Below are 25,676 nucleotides of genomic sequence, written 5' to 3'. Positions count from 1 at the left end.
ACACACAACCTTCAGCTGTAGGACCCAGAGTCTCGGCTCCCAGCCCGGCACCACCCTCTCCACGTGTGACCTTGGGGTGTCACAGCCCCTGCTGAGCCTCGGTTTCCGGTCTGTAAAGTAGAGGCCCCTCTGGATTCAAGGCCTCACTTTCTGGGAATGGGCCACACACAGAAGGGTTTGAAGGGCAACACCGCTACTGGCCACCTGTGGGACAGAGGAGCCCTTGCCCAAGCGGCCCTCTCTCCTCCAGGGACCGTGTGTTCCCCTGCAGGGCCTCACACACAGAGCCTCTCATCACGGCGGGAGGGGAATAGAAACACTTTAATAAAACAGAAACGGCTTTGTGGGATGTCTTTGGAAGATGGAATCAAGGGCAGGAGACCGCATGGCAGGGCGGGGGCGCCTAGTACTTGAGCAGCCAGCGCGGCTGGTGCTGGCCAAGCGACGTGAAGTAGGACCACCACCAGGGCTTGCTGCCGCCGGCCGCGGGCTGTCTCCGGGCCCCCAGGGGCTCCTGGTTGGGCTCCTCGGGCTCCCTGTGTGGGCCGGCGCCTCCGGGCCAACTTCTCCGTGGTCCGAGAAGGAATGTTTTGGGTCCGATCCTCAGCGGCTGGAGAATGAAGTCCACACGGCCGGCACGCTTCATCCGGGCAGGGATGGTGACTTTCTTGATGACCTTGGCGTAGCCAGGGGCTTGAGCGATGACGATGTGGGACCCTGGGGGCAGCAGTCTCCAGTAGTCACCATCTGGGGCTATGGACAAATGGAATGAAAGTGACTCTGAGACCTGGGCTCAGATAGCTTTGTGATGATGGGTAATGGGGGGCAGGGGGGCGTCAGCCTGGAGGGCAGCAGACCCCAAAGGTGTACCTCTGCATTGGCCTGGAATGTCCTTCCCACCTGCTCCCTCTGTCAAACTCCTATTCATCCCTCAAAACCCTGCTTAGGCAGCACCTCCTCTCTGAAGCCTTCACAGACCATTCCATCCCCCACACAGTTAACAATCCCTCCCTCCTCTGGACTGTGTTTCCACAAGGAACTCACATCACAATGTACGGTATTTTTCAAATCAGCTGTGAAATCCCTGAGGGCACCCGGAGCCCACATGGGCACCCCAGCTTATCAGTGGGATGTAAGCTCTAGGACAGGAACCAACGGGCTCCCTCCTGTAGTCTTTGAGAAGGTTTGCCCAGCAGTCACTTCTTGAGGAACATGGAATCCACATCGATGGGCACTGGCAGCCAGGACGTGAGCGCAACCCCTACGCCCCCCCCCCCCGCTGGACCCAATGCTGCAGGAGACACAGCTCGTGGTGGACGCAGACCCCAGGGCTCCCCACCCTCACCCCCCAGGCCGGCGCAGGACGGATGGAGTGGCGGGCATGCTCTGAGCACTGCAGGTGCCGGCACCACGTGGCCCCAGGAAGTGCTCACCGGTGGTGATGTCATGGCGGATGCCCTTGACTAAGATCCGGGCATTTTTGACCGGCTTGCCAAATTTGTCCATCACCACGCCTTTGATGCCCCGGTGCACCTGAGGAGACCAAGGACAGGGCGTGGATACGGCACACACCCTCCTGAGCGCCCGGCAGCCCGCCTAGCCAGTCCCCACCCGTCTCCAGGGAAACGGCCTGGCTAAGCCCAGCTCTGCACCACTCGCCTCGCCATCTTGAGTAAGCCACACCCCCTCTGGGCCTTGGTCTCCTCATCTGTGAAGCGAGGGTGACCAGTGAGCCCACTTCTGGGGTCCCCCTGCGGCAAGCAACCCCGTCCTGGGTTTGTGAACGGCCCACAGTCCAGCTCGGGGGTCTGGCTGACATCATCTCCTGGGCCATGAGCGCTGAGCAGCAAACCCCTTCGTGTCCACCTGCGAACACATCTGAGCCCCCTGCCTTCAAAAGCAGAGCCGGTGTGGCAGGTTCTCTCTGAGCCGAGGTCCCGAAGGCAGCGTGGGGCAGCGGGAGGACACGGGCCCGAGGGTTTGGACCCTGGTGTCAGTCCTGGCCGGGCACCAACCTGCTCCTTGACCTTGGAAAGCTACCTGGCATCTCAGCCCACTCTCCCCGTCTGTAACACAGGGTCACCGTGCCCACCTCAGGAGATAAGAATTAATACACGTGAGGCGCAGCGGCCGAGCTGGAGGCAGGACGGCCCACCCTCCTGATGGGTCCTAAGCACAGCCGCTCCCGAGCACACGCCCTGCAGCTCCTGCACACATCACAGTCAGACTAGGAAGCCGCACTTTCCAAAGAAATCACCTCCTGGAACCCTGAGCCCATGCACAGTTCTCCTACAACAATCAGCAACAAACACGCTGAACACCCTTGCTCTGTCAGGCTGCAAACAGCCAGAGGTTGAAGCTCACGTCAAAGGCGGCCGGGATGCCCGGGGGGGAGGGGAGACAGCACGTGGGCGCTGTCCTATCCCCGGAGGCTGCCCCTCATGCCTTCAGGGCTGCCCCCGGACTCCCAGCCTCCATCCTGGCCCTTCCTTTGCTCAGGACACCTGACCAGCTCCCTCACCTGGCCTATTCCTCTCCCTCTTAGAGACACAGTTCATACTCCTCTTCCTCAAGGAAGCCGTCCCTGATGACTGGACACATCAGGGGCCTCTTCTGGGGTCCCACAGTCTTGGTTTCCACTCTCCCAGCCCTGACCTCACTGCGATGTCATCTGCCCTTTCCCCCTCCCCCGCCAGCTTGAGAACAGAGGCCAGCACACAGTAGGGCCTCATGTAATACCAGCACGCACCAGCGAGATTTTGGTCCGGCCTCGCTCTCGGGCTGAGGAGTCATCTTCATGCAGAACCAGGGACGCGGAGCTCTCAGGCAGAGGAGGAGAGATGGCGCGCCTGCCCCTCCCCTCCTGACTAGGGGGATGTAGACGCCCCCCTCCCCCCGCCCCCCCGTCCGGGCCTGGTCAGGATCACTGTGCAAAAGGCCTCAGTGGACACGACAGACGGATCCTTATCAGGAGGCCCGGGCAGCTGTCCTGGGGGCCATCCTGGGGGGCCGGCCACGCCCGGCCATGTGCTGCCCGGCCTTCCACGGTATCGCGCATGCTATTAAATCTTTATACCCCGAGCCTTCACATACAATATCCACGGAGCAATCCCAGCTCCATTTAAGGCTCCTTAAAACTCATTTTCACCAGACAGCCGTAAAATGAAACGAGCCAAGAGGCCTGGCCTCGAGCCATTATAGACGATGCCAGGCCCCGCAGCGAGGTCACTGGCACAGCCGCAAAGAAGGAACCGGGCTAACAACGCCCGGTTATTATCTGCGGCCTTGCTTCCTGCCTATTGTTGCAGCTGCTGGTCCGGAGGCTCGGCTTGCCTCCTGCCTGGAGAGAGGTTCCTGATCTTTCTAGAAAGCAGGGGGCTCGACAACAGAACTGGCGTTTGGGGCAGGCACATCTGAGTTCGAGCTCTGCGCAGTGGCTGGTGACACTGGACCCGCCCAGTCACTCTCTGACCCTCTGTCTCCTCCTCTGGCTGTATCACAGCCTCTGTGAGCCAGGATGGGAGCCCAGCGACCCCTGACCAGCACGATCCTTCCCCCAGCACCCCTGTTCCTCCATCTAAAAAATGCACTCACAACCCCTCGTTGTCTCCCTCGGGCAATCCTGTTTTCCTCTCAGGACCTGCTTCTCACCGGGACACTGCAGCGACACGCCATTTTTATGATTCTTAAAAACGCTCGGGGATAAGCAAAATGTAGAGGCTTCTACTGCAATACAAAAGCACTGTCTTGTTCCATTTTGAATGCCTGTGTCCCTTTCATGAGTGTTATCCTATTCAGAACCACATCCCACGGTGGCGGGCCATGCTGGGGAGACTGAGGGGTGAGGCAGGGCTGGGAGAGGCAGTGGGACCTGCGGCATCTGGTCCCCACACGGCCACCAGGCCACTGGGAGACCTGGCTCTCGGGGTCCAGTGATGGGTGATTGTAGACACGTTCTCCGAGGCCCCCGCTCACAGCCTGCCCACCTCTGGGTGACCTCAGCCCACAAGTGGTGGGGGGGTTACCCCTCAGTCCGGGTGCTTCACTGCCGCCCCAGCAGCCTGTGCCCTCCCTTCTGAGTCCCAGGGGCAGATGTGCGCAAGGCCCTGCCTGGACCGCACAGACACCCCGCTGCCCAGCCATCACCTCCGGGCCCGCCCCCGACCAGGGCCTGCCCCATTCCGCCAACCACGGCACCCCTGCAGACCTAAACGCCCCACTGAATTCTAACATGTGCCGTCCCCCCTGCCAGAGGGGTCCCTGTCCTGTCACCTGATCTCCCTCTTTCTTTAAGATGCAGCCCAGGTGCCGTCTCCTCCAGGAAGACCCCCGTGGCCTCTGAGGCTGGGTCAGGCGCCTCCCCTGGGCTGCCCTGGTCCCTGCACTCCCCTTGTTGAGACCTTTCCTGTACTGGGGGCCCTGTTGTATGCCCCATGGTGTCCCCAGCCACCCAAGGGTGGCCGGTGAATCTTCACTCGTGAACACAGGTGGTTAACGAATAAACAAGTGCAGTCTAATCATGTGACAGCGTGGGCGCTGAGCCCCTACACACGGCCTGGGTCTGGCCCTCCCCACGCCAGGCCCCGGGGGCCGCCCAGAGCTCACCATCTCCACGAAGTTCAGGAGCGGCTCTTTATTGTGCTGCCAGATGGTATAGAGGGCCTCCTCGGCCGGGAACTTGACGCAGCCCAGCTCCACCGTGATCTCAAAGCAGTTGCTGTGTAGGTAGTTGAAGTCGGACATGCCTGCAGCACAGGGCGTGGCTCTCAGCGCCGGCCACCCCAGGGCCCTGGGCCGGGCAGCTGGGAGGGGCTGTGGCCCTACCCCCGCCTCCCAGACGAGCAGACCGAGGCCCGGGAAATTCGCAGCTCCCACCCAAGGTCCAGCGAGCGGGCAGCTGCACTGTGGACCAAGCGGTCTGGCGCCCACGTCCGTGGGCTCACGCAGCATCCCTGCGGCCCCTTGGGGGGGAAGGAGCAAGCCCACTTCCAGCAGAGAAGCTGGGAGCATGTGGGGGCCATACGTGCCCCTGGGGCCCAAGCCGCTGGCCCTCTCCTGGCCTGAACCCCCAGTGATAACGTCCATTTACCTGGACGGTCCCGAGAACAGCCCAGGGAAGAAGGTCCTACTACCTTCATCTCCGGGGGAGCCTGGCCCAGCGAAGCCAATGGCTGGCCAGGGAGATGGCAGAGGCTTCGGAGCAAGTGGGGCTGACCGCCCCCCGTGTCTGCCCTCCACCCCATCTGCTCTGGGAGGTCTTGTGCAGCAGAAGCTGCAGCCGTGCTCTGAGGCAGCCCCGGGCCCTGATGGGGCAGCGGGGGCCCCGGGCCTTCAGAGCTTCAGAGCCTGCACCGAACCCCGGTACCCAGCGGCCACCTTCCCGACTTAACGTTCACGTCCACAGAGAGGCCGCACTCCCCTGCAGATGGCCCTTCTGTCCCTGGTCACTGGCCCCATGCCCTCCCTGGGTCCGTGTCCAGAGGGAGGGGAGCCCAGCTGGCCTCTCCCAGGCTCAGCCCCCCAGTGGGGCCTTTGCAGACCCCGGGAACAGGTCGTGCCTGAGACACGGAGCCCACCCCCCGAGGGTCAGGGAACCCGTGCGTCTGGGTCCTGGGAGGGAGAGAAGCCGCCCTGACCCCCGGGAAGGACCACACGTGCCATCGTGGGCAGCAGGGTTGCAGAGCAGGGGGTGAAAGTGGCTCTAACGGGAGCTGAGGGGCCTCGCTCTCCGCCTCCACAGGAGAAGGGGGGGCACAGGCAGGGTGAGTCCCAGCTCTGCCACGTGCCGTGGCCCTCGAGCTGGTCCTGCCCTTGTCTGAGCCCGGTTTCCTCATCTGCCAAGTGACATGAATAACAAGGGTCTTGCTGGCATGGAGGGGTGGCCGGCAGCACGTGGAAGCACGTGGGCCCAGCCTCCAGTGTCCCCGTGACACAGGGTGTCACATGCTCCCACATTTCAGAGAAACAACGAATATGGTTTTAGCGTAAGTACATCCCGCGCAATATCTGGGACTTGCACAGTACTTATACAGAACTGAAAACTCTTCCTTAACTTCTCTGAAATTCACGTTTAACTGGGGAATCCCATATTCCATCGGGCAGCCCTACTAAACCCCAAAAGGCAAAAAAGAACTGGTCACGGGTGGAACCGTGAGATGTTAAGTGACCACTAAATAAACCACAAAAATGGCAACGGGGAAGTCACAGTCTAGCCCTTCCACGACAGTCGCACGTGAACTTCACCAAGGCCGCAAGAGAACCGAAGTCAGCCACACCCGAATCCTCCCACCCCCAGGGCGTAAGTCCCCCCACACGTGAGGCACCCCTGCTGCTCTCCCTCGTTCCGGAAGCTCCAGAATCGAGTTCCCAGGAGAAGCTGCTGCGAGGAGGCAGCGGCCCGCACCGCCCCACGCCAGCCCCGTCCCCGCCGGTCCAGGCCGCACCTCCCGTGAAGCTGTACCAGTCCGCCCCGTTGATAACGCTGCCCTTCTTCAGGAAGTTCCCCCCACACCTGTTCTCCGACTTGTCCATCATCATGGGGTGCACGTCGGCGTAGGCTTTGGCCAGCAACTTGAACATCTGGAGAGGAGATGGAGAGAGAGGTCCCCTCGAGGGCAAGACCGGAAGGTGGGCGCTCCGCGGGACGCCCTCCGAGCTGGGGGCAGTGGGGTGAGGAGGGGCCACCGCAGGGAACACCTGCAGCTCGGGTGGGAGGGGGACCAGGGTCCACGCAGAGGGCACAGCACGTGCAAAGGCCTGGAGGCGGGACTGCCAGAGCTCGGGGCACCGGTGGTGGGTACATGGGCGCATCACGGAGCCCCTACGCACCTGGCTAGGGAGCGTGGGCTTCCTCTCGAGAAGGGGTCACCCTGTGGGGATACTGGCAGGGCACCTGGAGGTCGGCTTTGCAATTTATAAAGCGTTTCCTGCCGCTGTGCAGAGGGCAGGCCCGGGAGAGGCGGGAGGCTGGCATGGGACTCATCTTCACTGACTTCATCCCCCAAGCGAATGGCTATGAAAACTGTCACTTCATTTCCCTAGGAGACAGCCAGCCCCTGGGGGCGCCCACCGGCCTGCTGCCATAACCACGTGCAGTTCCCACCACGGCTGGGATGCAGCTCACAGGGCCTGCCACCCCCTGTTGGGGAGCCTCGGGGGCAGGGCCCGTCTGGGTGCGGCCCCGATTCCTGGGTGATGCAGAGCCCCTCCCCCCCAACCTCCCCCAGCCCAGAGCTCCCCCTTTACACTCCCCGCCCCACAGGGCCGCCAGGTCCTTCTCCCAGGCTGGACTCAGCCACCTGTACGTCCCAGGACCGGACACGGGTCTGACCCAGGGCGGAGGCTCCAAGTAGAGGTCAGGTGGAGCAGGGGCCCACCTGTACTGGGCCTGTTCAGGCCCTACAGCCCTGAGAGAGGTCTGTCCTGGGCTGGGCATCCCTCCTTAAGAAAAGGGGAGGTGGGCGGGTGGGGTCAGAAATGGGCAGCTGCTCTGGGCCAGAGTGAGAGTCTCTCCTGGCGACTCAGACCCTGGGACCCTGGGTTTGGGGAAGGATGAGTCCACTTTCTCAGGGATAGGACTGCAGTTTCAACTCGGTCCCACAGACACAAACCAAGCGCCCAAAATACAAGCCCACGCGTGTCCTTCAGTCACCGAGGTCGGCAGTCAGGGACCGCCATCCTGCCAGCGGCCCCTGCCACCCGTGGGCTGTGGTCACCCATCTTCAGCCAGGCATCCAGGTGGTGATGGGGCTGTTTCTGGAACTGTGGCCGTGCCTCCAGTGCCTGTCTGCAGAGCGGGACCTGGGCTGGTGGGCGTAGGTTGGGCCAGCCCCTCTCGAAGGTCTGCTCCCCGACCACGCTCCCTCCCGGTCTCTCCCTCCATCCTGCCCTGGGGCCTCCTCCCGTCACCTGTCAGTCAGCCCCCTCAGGAGAGCAGGGAAAGTCACCACCAGTCCCTACAACCCCAGGGCGCTGGAGCCCCAGGCCCGGCTGGGAACAGGCCCGACCTGGGGGAAGGATCTCCACCCAGGGTCCAGGCAGGGGTGGTGGGTCGGTGGGGGAAGGACACAGAGACAATGACCCCCCCAAATGAAACAAGGTGGGGTGCGGTGGGCTGCTAGGAAGGGCAGACATGGGCTGATGAGGGGCCTAGGATCACAGGTCAGGGCCACGGAGAAGGACCGGCCAGCCTGGGACCTGGATACACCGCAGCTCCTTCCCACTGCGGGGTGGGCTGCGTCAGGGAGGGCTTGGTCGGCAGGACGGAGCTTGAGCCCAGCTGGGGAGTAGGATTTGGGCAGAAAGGGCAGGTGTGAGGGGGACAGAGGGGGGCGAGGCAGGCAGCCCTGGCCGGCCTGGACGTTGCCCTGAGGCGCTGGCCCCCATCCACCGGGCACTGTGGAAGTTTGGGGGCGTGACTTGGACCCCCTGGCCAAGCCCTCCTCACGTGCCCCAACTCCCCAAGCCTCTCCTGGGACCCTGGTTTCCACAGAGGCCACCACTGGCTGCAGGGCTGAAGGAGTATCGATTGATGATCGATGATTGATGGCCGGTGGGGAAGTTCTCAGGGTTCTGACTCTGCGGGGACTCCTTGAGGCGAACTTCCCCCCAGAGGCGTCTTCACGCACCTGCCCCTGAGATCCAGAGATGCTGAGTCCAGCGACCAGGGGCTCCTCCTGCCTGGACGACGCAGGCCTCACCCAGGTATTGGCCCTGATCCTGACAGCACAGCGGGCGGAGGCCAGGCACAGCGGAGACCACCCAACCACCCCCGGGGGCCCTGGCTGAGCTCCAAGCGTAGAACCTGGCACCCCTCCAGGTGCTAGGCATGTGCTGGTTGTAGTGGTCAGTGAGGGAGTGAATGAATGAATGAGGGAGTGAACGAGTGACTGAATGAATGAGAGAGTGGGAGCAAGAATGAACAAGTGCAGGAACAATCGCAGGAGACACGGGTTCTGCACCCCCAGCCCTGGAGGAGGCTGGCCCAGCCCATCCCTGCTGGGCCTCCCCAGCCCCCACTGCCCACAGGCCCCTGAGTCTTCACTCCTGGGGGCCTGGCGGAGTCTCCACTTGCTCCACTGGGGTAGCTGCCCCTTGAGGACACCCTCCTTAAAGTCCACCTTAAGGCTGAGGATCCAGCACACACACACACACACACACACACGCGCGCGCGCGCGCACACACACAGCATCCCTGCGTGTCCCCGGCCTCCTGGGCGGCCCCTTGTTCTGGCCAGGCCACACCTTCACTGGGCCAAGTAGATGAGCATCCTTTCCCGTTTCTGGCTCCGTCTCCCACCCTAAACTAGGACCCTCAGCGCAGGGCTCAGTCCTGCTCGCTGCTGTGGCCATGGGACCGGCCACACACAGGGAGGGACTGGGTGAGGCAGGGTTGACCTCTGGGTGGCCGCAGGAGGAGAACACGAGGGGAGCCAGCTCCGGGCACTTGTCTGTCCAGGACCAGTCCCACCCTCCCTGCCCTGCCCCCAGTACCAGGTGGAAAGTGCGAGAAGGCAGCAGAGGCCTGGCCTCGCTCTCCACCCCGAGTCCGGTCCACCAGGGGGCCTGCTGAGTGACCAAGCGGACAGCTCAGACCCGCCCAAGCCTCCCCAGGCTGGTCAAGGAAAGACTATCAAACTCTGTCTTCCCGGAAGGGCAGGAAAGTCTCCTGCCTCCTGACGGGGGAGGGAGGGCAGGAGCTGGCCTGGGGGCGGGGGGTCATCAGGGCAGCTGGGGCAGCTAAGCTGCAGTGCACTCGGCTGTGACCCACCGAAGATCACCCCCTGCCTGGCCTCAGTCTCCTCAACCCCCATGCCCTTCCCAGAAGACCAGCCTCTAGTATCAGTCAGGGCAGGGGGTGCCCCCGGGGAAGGGAAGAACGGGACTGGTGAGGGGTCCGGCCATCATCACGGGTCTCATTGCCTGCTGGTCTGAGCAGCGAGCGAAACAGGCCTGGAGGCGGGAAGGGTCTCCTCAGGGCCCAGGCGACCGCTGGGGCCAAAATTCCTACTCTGATCTCACTGCATCCTCAAGTCCCAGGGTACCTAACCCTTAACAAACTGGCCGGACCCACAAGAAGGAGGGAGGCGCCAGGAGCCAGCCAGGCGCCATGCACGATGCAGCGCTGCCCTCTGCCGGTGTCGCCCGGAACCCCAGCCTCCCTAGGACAGAAGACACGGGGCGGCCTGGGGGGAGGGCACTCGGCCAGGGTCCCCACCCCAGGAGCTCCCAGACGAGATGAGACACTGATGGAAGGGGGGCAGCCAGAGGAGGGAGGGGCTGCTTCCAGCTGGCTGGAAGGCTTTCTGGAGGAAGGGGTTTGGAGGTGGGCCTAGAAGGCTCCTAATGTTTCCGAGCTCCATGGGCTTCACCGGCTCAGAACCGGAAGGACTCCGGGGCCCCGCGGGCACCACCCACACTGCTGCCTCTCCTGCACCCACAGCACTTCTGCCCAGCCTCTCACCTTCTCGTCAGGCGTGGGGGAAAACATCTTCTCCTCCTGGGGATGCTTGGAGAAGTCGAAGGGATAGGACACCACAAGGTCGCCCCCGTGGAGGCTAGCGGAGAGCACGAAGGGGATGGTCCTCATCCACTTCATTATTGCCTTCGTCTCAGGGGCCACCTGCCCAGGCGGACGAGGCAGCCCTCAGGACCAGGCATGTCCCCGCCGACCACCCAGCCCCCTGCCCAAGATTCAGGAATCCGTTCAGGCCCCACCGGGCACTCGCACGTGCCCGTCCTCTGGCCTGGAACTCTCCTGCCCACCTCCTGGGGATGCCACCCCCTCCAGGCAGCCCTCCGGGGCACTGCCCCTGAGCACCTGCCAGACTCTGGGTGCTTTCGGTACACGCTCCCCGAATCCCACCAGCGGCCCAGTGAGGACTATCCCCATTTTGCAGGCAAGAAAGCGAGGCTCAGAGGCTAAGGCTGTTAACCGCCAGCCTCTGCTGCCCTGGGGAAGGAGGACCCCCAGGGTCCCAGAATACCCAGAGACCCTCGGCTGCAACAGCGGGGCGCGCGGCAGCTCCTACCTTACCCCACCAGTAGTGCTGTGGGATGGCGATGCGGCCACTGCGCATGCTGCGGGCCGAGGCCAGGCGGTAGTACTCAGACGTCAGGTCGGGGAAGTTGCGGTTCAGGTCCAGGTTCTGTGCGTTCTGCCTCCCGCTCGTCCACCCGTTGTAGCCGGCACCCTGAACACACAGGTCGCCCCCCACCAGGGGTCAGCGCGCCCACCCTGATCCTTCTGGAGGGAGGTGCAAGGCTGGGCTGAGAGTCGCGGGCAGGGCTGTGGTTTCTCTCTGGCTTCACGTGATGAACTTGGGAGCTGCCCCTGACCTCCCCTGCCATCTCTCCAGCCTCTGGGCTGATCCTCCAACCTCAGGCCCCGCACTGGCTGTGCCCCGCCTGGAACACCCCTCGCCAGGGCTGCACTGCTCGCTCCCACCCCCCGCAGGCCCTGCTCAGGGTCACCTTCTCCCGGAGTCCCCCCCGCTTCCAGCCAGCACACGCTCCGGCCCCTCCCACCCCCGTCACCCGGTTTCCACGGCGCGCGTCACCTTTCAACCCACCATAGAACTACCAGTGTCTGTAGGCCCTCCCCACCCCCCCGAGCAGGACCTCGCCGATGTTGACGCCCACTGAGTCCTCGCGCACAGAGACCCTGCACCACCGCTAGGGGCTGAACGAACAGGGGAGGGTGGAAGGCAGTGGCCACGGGGCCGGCCCGGGGGCGCTCACCTCGGCGGCCGCCACCTCATAGCCGTCGGGGTTCATGGAGGGCAGCAGGTGGACGCGGGTGGTGTTGAGCAGGCGCTGGATGCGGGCACTGCCCAGCAGGTACTCAGAGCACAGGTACTGGGCCAAGTAGATGAGCATCTCCCTGCCCGCCACCTCATTGCCATGGATGTTGCCGATGAGCTTCACCTCGGGCTCCACTGGGGGGGACATGGTGACCTGGGGGCATTGTCTCAAAGCCCCGGGGTCCCCAGAGACTTGAGGGCCCACACGGCAAGGGTAGCCAGTTGTTTTGGAACCTATTCCTACTCGTTTTGGCCCAAGCGACTCTGTGACTAATGAGGTCTCATCAAGGTCATCACTTTTGTTGAGCACATCTGTGACGTATAGCCATAACTATTAGCACGATGGATCAAAGACACTGATTAATCATAATATAAGTTATCATTGGTCTGTGGGAATTTCATTCATGGCCACTCTTCATGTTTGTGCAATAGAGTAGGGTATACGTTGGTGCTTAGATGCGAAGGCAGCTGGCCCTTGGATGGATGGATGGATGGATGGATGGATGGATGGATGGATGGGTAGGTGGAAGGAAGTAAGGAAGGGAGGGAGGGAGGGAAGGAGGAAGGCAGAAAGCTGAAAGTATGGATGAAAGAATGGATAGATGGATGGGTGGCTGGAGGGATGGAAGGAAGGAAGGAAAGAAGGAAGGGAGGAAGATGAATGTAAGGATGAAAGGATGAATGGATGGATGGATGGATGGATGGATGGATGGATGGATGGAAGACGGATAGAAGGATGGAACAAAGGAAGGAAGGAAGGAAGGAAGATGCATGGAAGGATGAAAGGATGAATGGATGGATGTATGGGTGGATGGGTGGATGGGTGGGTGGATGGATGGATGGAAGGAAGGAAGATGGATAGAAGGATGGAATAAAGGAAGGAAGGAAGATAGATGGAAGGATGAAAGGATGAATGGATGGATGGATGGGTGGATGGATGGATGAACTGATGGATGGAAGATGGATGGATGGATGGATGGATGGAAGGAAGGAAGATGGATAGAAGGATGGAATAAAGGAAGGAAGGAAGATAGATGGAAGGATGAAAGGATGAATGGATGGATGGATGGACTGATGGATGGAAGATGGATGGATGGATGGATGGATGGATGGATGGATGGATGGATGGAAGAGTAGACCAGGAGTCTGACAGCCTCACTACCTGTGTGACCTAGGACAAGTCACCTCTCCTCTCTGAGCCTCACACTTCTCACATGGCAAATGGCATCTCCCTCCCTGGCTGTGAGCAGCCCAAGGACCGCCAGCTGTGGGAACAAGCGGCCATGTCCCTCCCACATTCCAAGGGTATAAACAACCCTGAGGCTTTCCACACTGGCCACCGCCCTTGACCCTCTCACAGGGGACACCCCTCACCCACATGTTCCAAAGCTGCAGACCAATCAGTCTGAAAGCCAGAGTCCTGTCTTCAGCCCAGGGCTGGAGGGGTAGGAGACAGGGTGGGCCTTGGAGGCTGGAGTGGGGCTAGATGACCTCTGACCCCTGACGGGAGACAGGGCTTAGGGCTCGTGACGTCCACGCTGCCCAAGCCACCAGGATGGAAACTGGCTGAGTGTGGCCAGCCCAGCAAAGGGGCCGGAGCCACTTAACCAAGACGAGGGGTAAGGACCAAGGTCAAGTGGGGCTGTTTCTAGACCAATCCCGTCTGACTTCCACAGTCACAGGGACAGACAAGCTGAGACACCAGACGAGGAAGACCTGGGACCCTCACTCATCGACTCCCCAGCAGAGGCCAGAACGGGGCCCCTGTGCCCAATGCTCTCAGTGCCCTGGAGGGGGAGCTCGTGGTCATCTTCTCCCCGCCACCCCGGAAACAGGCTGCAGCCAGGGCGCTGAGTCTTTGCTAGAACATCTGGATTCTTGGGTCAGAGCCCCGAGCCCCGCCCACAGGGCCCACTGCCTTTCCTCGACCTGGCCCTGAAATTCAGTTTCACAGTAATTTTTTTTCAGCATCTGCACTGCAGGCCCTTCTCAGTTATGGCGGAAGACCCAGGACTGTGGTGGAGTCTTGACGCCTCCTCAGCCCTGCAAGAACACGGCTCCGAGGGCCAGTAAGATGTGGCACTTTCCACGTGGTCCCCCATCTCCAAACAGGACCTAAGCCTGTTATGAGCTGAAATGGACGTGGGTTTTGAATAACTGGAAAAATTGCTGTATTCACATCACTCTCTGAATGCAGACCGCGCAACTTAAAGGAGGAAACGTCAAGGGCCAGGACCCAGAGCCCCACATACCTGCCTAGGGTCCGGGTGTGCCAGGGCAAGGTTGCAAAAACAACAAAAGGTACAGACAAAGCACAGTTAAGTTCGCACTGCAGACGCACAAGGCCCGACGTGCCTACAGCCACTGTACACCCTCACCTCATGCCCCCTGACTTGCGCAGCCCATTTCTCCAGGACCGTGGCCCTCCCCGCTGCTCCTCCCAGCTCCCAGCAATGTGGCTGTGACAGCGGTCACACATGCCCGCTGGGACGGGACGTGCACCCCAGTGCCCCAAGCACACCCCGAAGCCCCCGCCCGCGCCCTGTCCCCCAGACATCGGGGACTTTGATCAGGACCCCGGATCTGGCCCGTGCACCCCAAGGCCAAGCAGGCCAGAGCCTTTTCCGGGCCCGGGCCTCTCACCCCTGCCCCCGACGGCGACAGCGGCTTACTCAGCTCGTGCTGGCCAGGCAGGCTCGAGAACTCGATGACCAGCAGCTCCCGGCCGTCGAAGCTGCGCCCGATGCTGTAGGTCTTGGCTATGTGGGTGCAGCGGGCCGCCGTCTGCTTCAGCACGTGTACCATCTGGGCGTAGGAGTGGTGGGTGAAGCGAAGGAAGGTTGGCGGGTGGCCCGAGGGCAGCGCCTCCTCGACGACGTCCAGGCCTCCTGGGGGAGGGACGCGGGTGCCGGGGGTCAGCTGGGGCCTGCCCGCCCCCTCCCCCCCCACGATGACGACAAGGGCCCCTGACGGCTCCCGGCGCCCTCACCCCGACCCACACTGCACCGTGGCAGCTTGGGGGTCGGGATCCACCTGTCCCCCTAGGATGGCTCCCCGGCCAGTCGGTGTTTGCTGGTAATGAAAGTTCTCTGTATAATGCTTAATATCAACAGCTAATAACAGCCCCCAACAGATGTATACGGCAACACAGTTCCTAGCGTTACCATGAATAACAATCATATGTAGTTAGTTTGGAAATTTTACAAAATACAGAACAGTAGAACATGAAGGAAGAGGCGCACCGACAGAATCCTCAACCCAAGGAAAACCTCCGTTCAGCTGCCGCCTCCTGACTTGGGGTGTTTCTGTGTCCCGGGAGCATCAAGCTATAATTGGGGGCGGATGCAGGTTCCTGTTCTGCTTTGTTGACTCAGCATCGTGGTGGACACAGTTTCAACGTCTTGTCAGGGAAGCAACAAGGCTCTGAAAGGCTCCTTTCTGTCCACTATTCCACTACCCTCCTGAGGCCAAACGTTAGCTGTTATTACCCACACAACAGTGAGCATGCGGGGGGAGGGGGAGGGAGAGGGAGGGGAGGGAGGGGGAGGGGGAGGGGTGGGGGGAGGGAGAGGGAGGGGGGAGGGAGGGGGAGGGAGGGGGAGGGGGGAGGGAAAGAGGAAGGGAGGGGGACAAGAGAAAAGCTTTTTCCCCAAATTTAAAGTTTTCTTAGGAGAAATTCCTGGGCTTCCAGGTCGAGGGAAGGATGTTTTTTAGCACAATCCACAGGCCAGCTGGCTGTCCCCTCCCACCCACATAAGCACCCCAAGGCCGGCCCCAGTGGCCCCTGCCCACCCCCTTCCCCGGGGTCTCTGCGCAGAAAGACACAGGTCCCCGCAGGCTGGTCCTGGAGGAACACTAATGGGGAATGCTTTTCCCAAGCGTCTCACTTGCCCTGTGGTTTTGTTTCTCCTCAAAATGGTTTCCGAGGGAGAAGCAAGCAGCTGGAACTGGCAATTTGGTGGCAGAATTGCCCAAAATAAACTCTCTCCAGCCCGCTCTGTGGGCTCTCCCAGGGCAGGCAGGCTCAACCCCACGGAGATGTCTGGTTTCCTTCCTCTGCTTCTCGTTCCCCACCCGGCTGCCCCCGCTGTCCACGCTTCCTGCGTCCTCACGTGCAGATGGCTCCTGTCTGCCTGCAAGGTGCCACCCACGGGCCACTGCATCGCACAGAAGCTGCGGGTGGACGGAACCCCCCAGCCCCCCAGATTCAGCTCCAGGATCAGCCCTGAGCCCCGCACAGCCAGCGAGCGGCAGAGCTGCAACCCAGGGCTCACTGGAGGCCAGCCCAAGGCACCTCTGTGTACCCCCGCACCGCCATCCTCAGTGTCCCAGCCGGGAGCCATGGACACAGCAGGTGCCCAAGAGCTGTTTGGTGAATGGACAGATGGATCCATCCACCAGTGACTGGCCTGGCTCACACCGGCTCCACCAGCCAGGAGCTGGCCGCCTGCTGCCACTGGCCTTCCCAGAGCCTCCACTTTGCCGTGTGTAAAATGGTTACACCAATATTCAGGGTCGTTGTGGGGTTTTCATGAGATCGTACGTGTATAGCACTTGGCCCGATCACGTGAACCTCCCCGTGAGCTCCATGACATGAGCACGTGAGAAGCCAGAAGCCGATGTCATTCTGCACCGCCCAGTGTCACACAATGGCCACATGTGGCTATTTGCATTTAAGCTCAAATTCACTAAAGTCTAATCAAATCAAAATCTAGATGCTTAGTCACACTCGGGAGCCACGTGTGACCAGTGGCTACTGACTGGGGTGGCGGTGGCACAGAGGGTTCTGTTAGTGGGGCTGCTGCGGGTTCCATGTCTGGGGTGGCGGGGGCACAGAGGGTTCTGTTAGTGGGGCTTCTGCGGGTTCCATGTCTGGGGTGGCGGGGGCACAGAGGGTTCTGTTAGTGGGGCTGCTGCGGGTTCCATGTCTGGGGTGGCGGGGGCACAGAGGGTTCTGTTAGTGGGGCTGCTGCGGGTTCCATGTCTGGGGTGGCGGGGGCACAGAGGGTTCTGTTAGTGGGGCTTCTGCGGGTTCCATGTCTGGGGTGGCGGGGGCACAGAGGGTTCTGTTAGTGGGGCTGCTGCGGGTTCCATGTCTGGGGTGGCGGGGGCACAGAGGGTTCTGTTAGTGGGGCTGCTGTGGGTTCCACTGTGCACTGGAACTATCCCTTCTCACCCAGTCTGGAAGCCCAGCCAGGGGGTAGGGAGGCCTGCAGAGGCACTTGGCCTGCACGCCCCCCCCACCTCCAGCATCTCTGCCAAGCGGGGCCCCAGGAGCTCCTTGCACACCCCCCAAGACGGGGGGCTCACCACCACCCACGGCTGCTCGTTCCATCACCACCACCCAGGGCTGCCCATTCCACCTCCACTGGTTTGTCCACACGAGAAACCAAAGCCCATCTCTGCAGCCCCTCTTCGCCTCTCCCCTGGGGCTCCACGGACCCCACTTCGAGGAGTCTGGCTGCCACTCCCGGCCAGTATTCTACGTGTGATCTTTCAGGACTGACCACAGGCATCACCAGGCTTTGCCGGCAGGCCTCACGGGGGGACAGGCCCTCCTCACAACAGTGCCCTCTGTTCTCTGATGGCGGGGGAGGGGTGCCGTCGAGGACTCGGGCCCTCACACATCTCTGCCCTCCCAGCCGGGCACCTGCATCCAGGGCCTCCTTGTCGGCGCCCTGGCCCAGGCACTTTCCGCCCGACGTGTGTCCTATCCGCCCGCCTGACCCCCAACTGCTCACCACCACGGGATGCCAGAGCTCACCTCGCAGCTTCTCCAGGGGGTTGTAGCAGCCTTCCTCCTGGCCCACAAAGTAGCGGCCGCAGTCAAGGAAGTAGGGCCACGCCATGTCGATGGCGTCGAAGGCGGGCTGACAGGCGTCCCGCAGCGCCTCGCAGACGTGCCGGCAGGGCCTGCGCGCCCGGCCGCCCTCACACCGTGGGACCAGCACAGCACAGCCCAGCAGGCGCAGGTCCGGGTTGCACTGGCCCTCCAGAAGGTGGTGCAGGACACTCAGCAGGATGTACTCGGAGCTGGACTCCACCGCCGCCCGGGACCGGTGCTCCAGCAGCGTGGGGAAGGTCGTCTGGTTGTAGGAGGCATCACTGCAGGTCTGGAGCTGCAGGTCCACGCATGTAGCTGGGGGAGGGGGCGTCACCACGTCACTCCCTCCCACAATGGCCCACCCAGACGCCTACTAAGGGCCTGCCCAAGCCGACCCGCTCAGGGCCGGGGCCTAGGGGATGGGCACCTGCAGCGTGGCAGGGAGAGGCCAGGGCCCGTGCGAGGACCAGAGAAGGTTCCCAGGGCTCACTGGTGAGAGAGCGGGACAGGCTGCTCTGGGTCTCAGCTTCCACATCTGCCAAAGGGGTGCAGGAAAGCCACCCTGGCCGAGGGTCTGCCACGTTAGGGCATGTCACTGACTTCTGTATGGGGAAAATAGTTTCCTACTTTTAAAAAAATCTAGTCCCTCCACTTAGAATATACCAGATGCCTAAATCTGGCAGGAGGAGCATTGAGGAAACGTCTGCTTCTGAGCACCTCTGATAGATCAGACCCCACGTCACCTCCAAAATCATCCCGAGATCAATACTCCCTTCCTCGTTTTACAAAGGAGGAACTCAGGGCCAGGGAGGGAAGGGGCTTGTCCCAGCCCTGGACTCAGCAGGTGCCGGGCACAGAACTGGGAACGCACAGGATAAAGAGCTAATGCAGCGGGTGTGTGCACACCTCACGATCGGAACCCAGCCCACTTAGATCCCGCCTTGGGCGGGGAAGGGGGGAGTGGGGGGGGGAGGGGAATGGGAGGACCCTCTGCAGGAGCCCGGGGCAGAGCTAGGGTCGGGAGCCCAGCTGCACAGAGGGAAGGGCCTCCTTGTCTCGTTTTGTCTAATTTCTAGCTGTTTAAAATGGGTCCGGATTTAATCGATGGGCCACCTTATTCATCACCCACTTTAGAACGGTGGGTTCCACCCCCGAAAACGCTTTGATAGTGTGAAGGGCCTGCATCACTCCTACAAAACGAAACCGGGAAGTCCGTGCACCGTACCGCTGTCCGCAGCTGCTGTCCCGGGGCATCCACCTGGGGAGAGAAAGGGCGGTGCTATCAGGGGGGCGGACCCCCGCCCATCAGTCGTCCCCCAAATGTGCACAAAGGCACTGCTGCTTCTCACTGGGTACTGGCCAGGCCCCCAGCCCCCTGCCCACCCTCCCCTTCACAGCCACCCTCTGATGTCCTCATGGCCGTCCCCCCATATTTCACAGGAGGGGAGACTGAGTCTCGAAGAGGTCACACGACTCCCCTAACGGAAGACAGCCAGGACGAAAGAGCCCTGACTCAAGAGTGTTGGCCGATCGCCGTGGTGTGAATACTTCCACTGTGGCCAATTTCAGCTTCCTGCAGCTGAACTAGTTCTCACCAAATTCCCAAATATTTAACAAGCAGCCCTCAGAGGCTGTACCAGGGGCTGCACCCCACCAGTGACTCTCACCCCACGCTAGTCCAAGTTCCCCCGAGAGTCAGGCAGGCAGCGGCCCTCTCCCCTCCAGAACGCTCTGCAGTGCGCTGTCTCCTGTTTCCTGAGAAGAGGACCAACGCATGAACTGTCCTTGGAATTGTGGATTTCAAGGGTCCTCCCCGAGGCCCAGACACATGGACCCAACAGTGAGACCCCTGGGAAGGTCACTAAGACCAACCTCAACCAACACTACCTGCCAGGTTCCCCATCAGAGGCAGGTCCCAAGTGCTCTGTGAGAGCTAAGAGGAAAAAACTGGCTCCAAGAGACGGAAATCAGATTTAAAGCTCAGCTGGTGCAGGGGTCCTGGGAGGGGGAGGGCACTTCCCTGGTGGTGCAGTGGTTAACACTCCGAGCTCCCAACGCAGAGGACCCGGGTTCGATCCCTGATCAGGGAACTAGATCCCACACGCATGCCGCAACTAAGAGTTCACATGCCACAACTAAGGAGCCCGGCTGCCGCAACTAAGACCAGGGGCAAATAAGTAAGTAAATAAATAAATAAACAAACAAACAAAAAGAAAGCGGGAAGTGGGCGCAGGGGGAGCCCGGAAAGAGCAGTGAAAGGAGGCTAGGACCAGAGGGAAAGGGTGTGTCTAACCCCGTAACCTCATCGGGAACTAGACCTGGACCACAGCAAGGGTGGGAGCTGCTTCTAGGGATTCGCCTTAAGATCTGGGGGTCGTGGAAACCTGCCTGAGCACACGTCAGTCCCCAGTGGCGGGGATGTGGCGGGGACGCGGCGGGGGCCAGGCAGCCCCCCGTGAGGACCTCTGCACACGGTGCCCCCACTGTGGACAAGGCGGCCACAGTCCCTGACCCCTCGGGCCAGCTCTCGAAGCTCTCATGGGATGGAGACGTTCAGGGTGCCCTCTCACCACCAGGTGAGCCAAGGATTCAGGCTGTCCGAACCGGCCGGCACCACTTGGCAAAGTAACGGGCAAGAGAATAATTTTCCTCAAGTATCCAGGCAATGGGGCTGCCGCCCTTAATGCAACAGAGAGGTCTGCTGCGTGCCCACCACCCATGCCCTCGGCTACCCCGCAGTGCCCGCTGGGAGGAGGCTGGCGGTGAGTGAGGACACCTGCTCTCAGCCTGCAGCCTGGGAATTTCCACGCACCCGCCCGACTCCATCACCCGACTCCACGCCTTTATGGTCTAAAGTGTCTGCAGACTTGTGCCCACTGCCCTCTGCGGAATGAGGAGGCGTGAGGATGAATCAAAACATAAGGGAAATAAAGAAAGGACCAGAAACCAGCCCAGGACTCAGCTTGGAACACTGCGCTGTTATCTGCTTGTCTGCGTTGATGTCGGGAGAACAGATGAAAGGACGCGATTGGAGCAGGACCCCCTGGGAGCATCCGTGCCCAGGGCTCACACTCAGAATTCACGCTCAGCCGACCCGCCCTCACAGCCCGTGCGAGCTCGGACCCATACGGACGCCACGACTCAGTCAGCTCAGGAGCCCAAGGCCTCCCTAGACGGATGGCTCCAGCCAAGGCCCCCGCCCCCTCCTTATGCCTGCACCCACCACGCCGAGGCTGCGCCTGCCGTGTGCCCAGCCCAGAGCCGAGGCGGGCGAGCCTGAAGATTTGCTCAGATTCTCGGCAGGCGCTCAGTGAGCAGAACCCCGCTGGCCCTGGGGGCTCTGCTGGCCTCAGGCAAACGCGTGGCGGGGAGGCCGGAGCACAGTTACTCCCACACCTGCTCCTTCAAAGCCATCAGATGCCACACGGCCGCCTGGATTTGAGTGGATTTGACAAGTGGATCCTCCCGGTTTCACGTGGCTTCGAGCCTCCCTGAGTCACAGATGAGAAAACTGAAGTTCGGGAATTAAGCTCCTCTCTGTGCCTCAGTCTCCTCATCTGTAAAATGGGGATGATAATAAGAGTGCCCACTGTTGTTGGAGGGTCCGATGAGGTGGTGCTGAGGCCAGGGCCTGGGCCCAGTAAGGGCCCAACACACAGTGGCTCGGGGTCGCACGGGGAGAAGGAGGGACGGCCCGTTGTGACCCTCCTGCCAGACAGCGATGCCCAGTGGGAGGACAAGGGGGCGGCATCTGCTGACTTGGTCACCAACACTTCCAGGATGGGCACCAGGAGCAAGACAGAGAGATGGGTGGACTCGTTTCCTGCGGCTGCTGTAACAAAGAACCACAAATTGGAACAACAAACATTGTTCCTCTCATGGTTCTGGAGGCCAAAAGCCCGAAATCAAGCTGCTGGCAGGCCACACCCTCCGCAGGGTCCGGGGGAGGGTCCTCCTGCCTCCTCCGGCTTCCATCCCCAGCAACCCTTGGCTGTGGCCACATCACCCTGATCTCTGCCTCTGTCACCACACATCCTTCCTGGTGTGTCTGTGTCCAAATTTCCATCTTCTTCTAAGGACACCAGTCATTGGATTCAGGGCCCACCCTAAACCAGTCCTAATGTGACCATACCTGCAAAGACTCTGTTTCCCAATAAAGTCACAGTCACAGGTATGGGGCAAGGGGGGGCTAGGACTTCAACATATCTTTGGGGGACACAGTTCAACCCATAATGATAAGCAAGCCCCAGGGGGTGCCTTTGGGGAGCTCGGGCTGGGGGTGGTGTCAAGAGAGGACACACCATGCAGTACGGTAGCCACTAGCCATGTGTGGCTATTGAGCACTTGAAATGCTGTGAGTCCAAATTGACATGTGTTTAAGGTGCAAAATATCAACTTTCAGATCTAGCACTTAAAAAAGAATGTAAAACAGTTCATTCATAATTTTTACATTGATGACAAAATACTGAAACAATGTTTCAGATATACTGGGTTAAATAAAATTTGTTATTAAAGTTAATTTCACCTGTTTCTTCTTATCTCACTCGTGTGGCTTCTGGGAAATGTGAAATGATGTATGTGGTTGGTATCATTCTGTTGGGCAGCTCTGGTCCAAAGGCTGCTTTTGAGCAGTCCACACGTGACCGTTACACCTCCTGACCACAAGGTGTCAGCATGTCTTCAACCAAGGAAGCAAGACTGACCTGGGGCTGAAGGTCTTCAAGACGAGGAACAATAATAGAATGAGGTGAGAGAGGTCGGGCCATCTGCCCAAGACCATACAGCAGTGTAGAGGACTCAGGATTTGAACCCAGACCTGCCTGGCCCCTAGGAGCATGAAAGTTGCCTCAAACCCCAGGCTCCCGATAAAGACCTGAGGGAGGCAAGGGACAGGCCGGGGGGAAGGGTCTGGGCCTGCTCTGAGCGCTGGGACAGTAAGGACCTGGATATAGTCCTGGACATAGAAGCCTGGACTCAAGCTGCCTGCCCCTGCCCACGTCAGCGTGCGGTCTGGAAAAGGCACTGGGTTTCCACGGACCACACATGCTCATCTGTAAGGAGAACATCCAACTAGAGGAAGGAATTATTCTAGAAACAGTCACTGATGCCACCATGGAGTGGAGGACAGAGATCCACCCTGCCCATCCCTCCAGGTAAGGAAGGGGCAACCTGGGTCCAGAGGAGGGGGCTGCATTTCTCCCTGGAAAAAGGGGAGGTCAGGGAGAGCATCCTGGAAGAGGGGACTGTAATCCCTGACAAGCCTATAATTCTAGACATTTCCTGGGGCCTCAGGGGTTCAGGGGAGGGTCCATCCATGACACCACGCAAGTTCCATCTGCATCCCGTGCACAGATGTACAGGCGTGCGTGTGAACACACACACACACCCATACACACTCTGCCTGGCCCGGGTCTTTCTGTAGCAAGTCGCGGAGGAAAAAGGTGAAGGGGGGCAGAGGAGGAGAGACAATTCAATTTGGGCTGAGGGAGAAGAAAAGGAAAAGATGGCCCTTGGCACATTTGAGAGAGGCATTTTGCTCCTGGCACACCCACTTGGCTGGTGCCCGCAAGTTCTCAGGTAACCACAAACCTCCAGCGCTTGAGAGACTCCGAATCTGACACGCCCAGAGCCCTGTGCCCCAGGGGACCCCCGCCCTCCAGGGGCACAGATGTCTGCTACTGCTAAGGACCCTGAGGGCAGTGGACTAGATACACCCTCACCTTTAAACGTAAAGGGAAACCGAGGCCCACTCCAGAACGGGAGGTGTGGTCAGGACCGGAGCCCGGGCCCCCAGCTGGCCCCCGCCTCAGCCCGGCACCCCGCACTCCCAGGCGCACCGCCCCGGAGGGTCCCTGGCTCCCGCCACTCTCCCCCTCCCCCTGCCCCAGAATCCTACCCCCTCCTCCCCGGCCCTCTGCGCCCACTTCCGGAGACGCTGTTGTCCACGCCACAGAGATGGGAGGGAGGGGTCAAGAGTTTGCCCGGCCCAGAGGCCGCCCCCTTCCTGGAAGAACCGGGGACCTCGGACGACCTCTCCTCCTGCAAAGTTCTGGCACCTGCTCCCTCGGACCCCACCTGCAGGGCGCCCTGCCCGCTGTGCCCAGACCGAGAAGAACCCGCTGCCAGAGCACTGGGTACCTCCGCTGCCCCCAAGCTGCCTGTGCGTTCCGCCCGGGGGTCCCAGCCTGGATGCGCTCAGAGAGCCGGTTGCCCCCTCCTGGGCAGACCCCGAAGTCCAAGGTCACAGGGTGCCCACTTGGGGACCATGGGTCACGCGGGGGAAAGTTCCCGGTTCCGGGGCGCCGAGTTCCACCCCAGGGCGCGGGCGGTACGGCCTTACCCGCGGCGTGCGTGTTGGGCTCGCACCAGGGCCGGGCGGCGGCGAGGACCAGCATCGCGAAGAGAAGCGGCGGCGGCGGGGTCCGCATGGTGGGCGGCAGGCAGGGTGGCGGGCAGTGATGTGGCACTCGGGCCGGGGCGCAGCGCCGCTCGGTCTCCCGCCCCCCACGAGCGCGGAGTCGGGTTACAGCACGGCGGCGCCAGGAACCGCGCAGAGCGATGCGGCGGGAGGGACCAAGGAGCGCTCAGCCCGCTTCCGGGGCCGGTGCTCCGCCCCGAGGGGTGGGTGCCCCCCGTGGGGCTCGGTTTCTGCCTCCCAGCTGACCTCCAGATCCCCTGCTGATCCTGCCTACGAATCCTGATTCCTGGACCCGAGGGGTCTGTGGGCAAGAAGGGGTCCTGGCCCGCGCTGGACCCAACTGGTGGGGAGCCAGGCCAAATCATCCCCAGCTCTGGGCCTGGGTCCCAGGAGAGGAGTGATGGAGTGTCCCCCACCTCCCCGCGCTGTCGCAGGCTGTGGATGCACCTGAAGGGTCTGGGGTGGGGGGGGGGTGGATCCGGTACCAGGAAGGGCAGGCAGCTCCTCGGTAGCCTTGGGTGACTCCCCACCTCTGAGCCTGCGTCCTGGTGAAGAGCCCCCTCCTGGTTTGCTCCCAGCAGGACCTGGCAGGGAGTCTGGCACCAGGGGTCCTCAGTGAAACGTGGCAGTCCCTCCATTCAGCCCATTAAAGGAGCCAATAGAGGTCCAGGTGGTGGCATAAAGGCTCACTGGGGTGTCTCCTCCATCCCCCCCACCCACCAGATGACAGGGCAAAAGCAACTCAGAGGCGGGCAGAGAGCCCAGCGCAGACACTCTAACTCCAGGGGGACCTGTCTGCACCTGGGGGTGCGAGAGAGCCCCTTCCCACTCCCCTCCCCTCCCCCATGCTCCTGCCTGCATCACCAGGAGCCATCTGGGCAGGAGGCCCGAGGGGCCTGGGAGGAGGGAGGCCCAGGACCTCAGCCCCAAGGTGAGAAAAAGGTGGTTCCTAGAGCCCCTCTCTCCTCCCAGGGTCAGGACTGCTTGGGGGTTCAGCCAACGCCTTTGAAACCACCACCCCCCCAAGGAGCTGGACAGGTGCTCACTCTGCCATCCAGATGTGCACACATCTGCCTGCCAGCCACTTCTCACAGCCCCACAGCTGTGGTCCAGCCGGCGTGTACGTCGCTGTGCTCGTGCCCTGAGCACTGGGAACACTGCGGGCCAGACACGGAGGTCCTCAGCCCCGCGTCGTCCCCTGGGGCAGGTCCCTCCCCAGCTGGGCCATTGGCCCAGACCATCTTTGGAGCCAGGTTCCTTTATGGGCCTCCTTCACCCATAAACTGTCCTGGTTGGCAGGGAGGCCGGACCCTGGAGCCAGATGTCACCTAGCCCTAAGACTTGGGACGAGCGGCTTAGCCCGGAGGCTGGGGTGACAGTGACAGTACCTACTGTGGAGTACACGCGGGAAGAGGGCTTTTATCCATCCTTGGCTCAGAGAAGGAGCCGCTCACTCCACTCACGTCAGCACCTCCAGAGTCTGGGGCGCTGGCTTCCATGCTACCCTCTGTCCGCATGGACTGCAGGCTTGTCCTTCCAGAAGCCCCTGGCCTTTCTCCGGGCAGTCTCCCGGGCACTTTCCTTTGACTTCCCGTCTGAGGCTTCTGGCCCACACTGGGAGTGTGAATGCAGAC

General features: G+C 61.4%; 1 protein-coding gene across 2 annotated transcripts; it reads right to left on the bottom strand.

Moving 5' to 3' along the window:
- Nucleotides 1-299: 299 nt before the first annotated feature.
- On the bottom strand, nt 300-24,180 carry CPZ (carboxypeptidase Z). Of its 2 annotated transcripts, XM_068543501.1 has the most exons (11): nt 23,965-24,180; nt 18,850-18,882; nt 17,565-17,939; nt 14,473-14,688; nt 11,739-11,935; nt 11,030-11,191; nt 10,462-10,620; nt 6,444-6,579; nt 4,606-4,745; nt 1,434-1,533; nt 300-753 (listed from the first exon to the last, which is right to left on the bottom strand). In XM_068543501.1, the coding sequence occupies exons 1-11, from the start codon at nt 24,050-24,052 to the stop codon at nt 404-406; spliced, it is 1,956 nt and encodes a 651-aa protein (XP_068399602.1). In that variant the 5' UTR covers nt 24,053-24,180; the 3' UTR covers nt 300-403. The 2 variants fall into 2 exon arrangements, with proteins under 2 accessions (XP_068399602.1, XP_068399603.1); XM_068543502.1 differs by lacking the exon at nt 1,434-1,533 and having other exon boundaries at nt 545-753.
- Nucleotides 24,181-25,676: the final 1,496 nt, after the last annotated feature.

Source organism: Eschrichtius robustus, chromosome 4, assembly GCF_028021215.1.
Source record: "Eschrichtius robustus isolate mEscRob2 chromosome 4, mEscRob2.pri, whole genome shotgun sequence".
In the NCBI taxonomy this organism is placed as follows: domain Eukaryota; kingdom Metazoa; phylum Chordata; class Mammalia; order Artiodactyla; family Eschrichtiidae; genus Eschrichtius; species Eschrichtius robustus.
Note: the sequence above shows the minus strand (reverse complement) of the source record. Positions and strands in the feature narration are given on the sequence as shown.

What these genes read in the sequence shown, in the direction of transcription:
- CPZ (XM_068543501.1), bottom strand. Translation starts at nt 24,052, where the DNA reads ATGCGGACCCCGCCGCCGCCGCTTCTCTTCGCGATGCTGGTCCTCGCC. An exon ending in GCCTGGCCAGCACGAGCTGA is followed by an intron (nt 11,936 to 14,472) that starts GTAAGCCGCTGT and finishes TGTCCCCCCCAG; the next exon opens with TGGAGCCCGAGGTGAAGCTC. An exon ending in CCGCCATGACATCACCACCG is followed by an intron (nt 754 to 1,433) that starts GTGAGCACTTCC and finishes ATTTGTCCATAG; the next exon opens with CCCCAGATGGTGACTACTGG.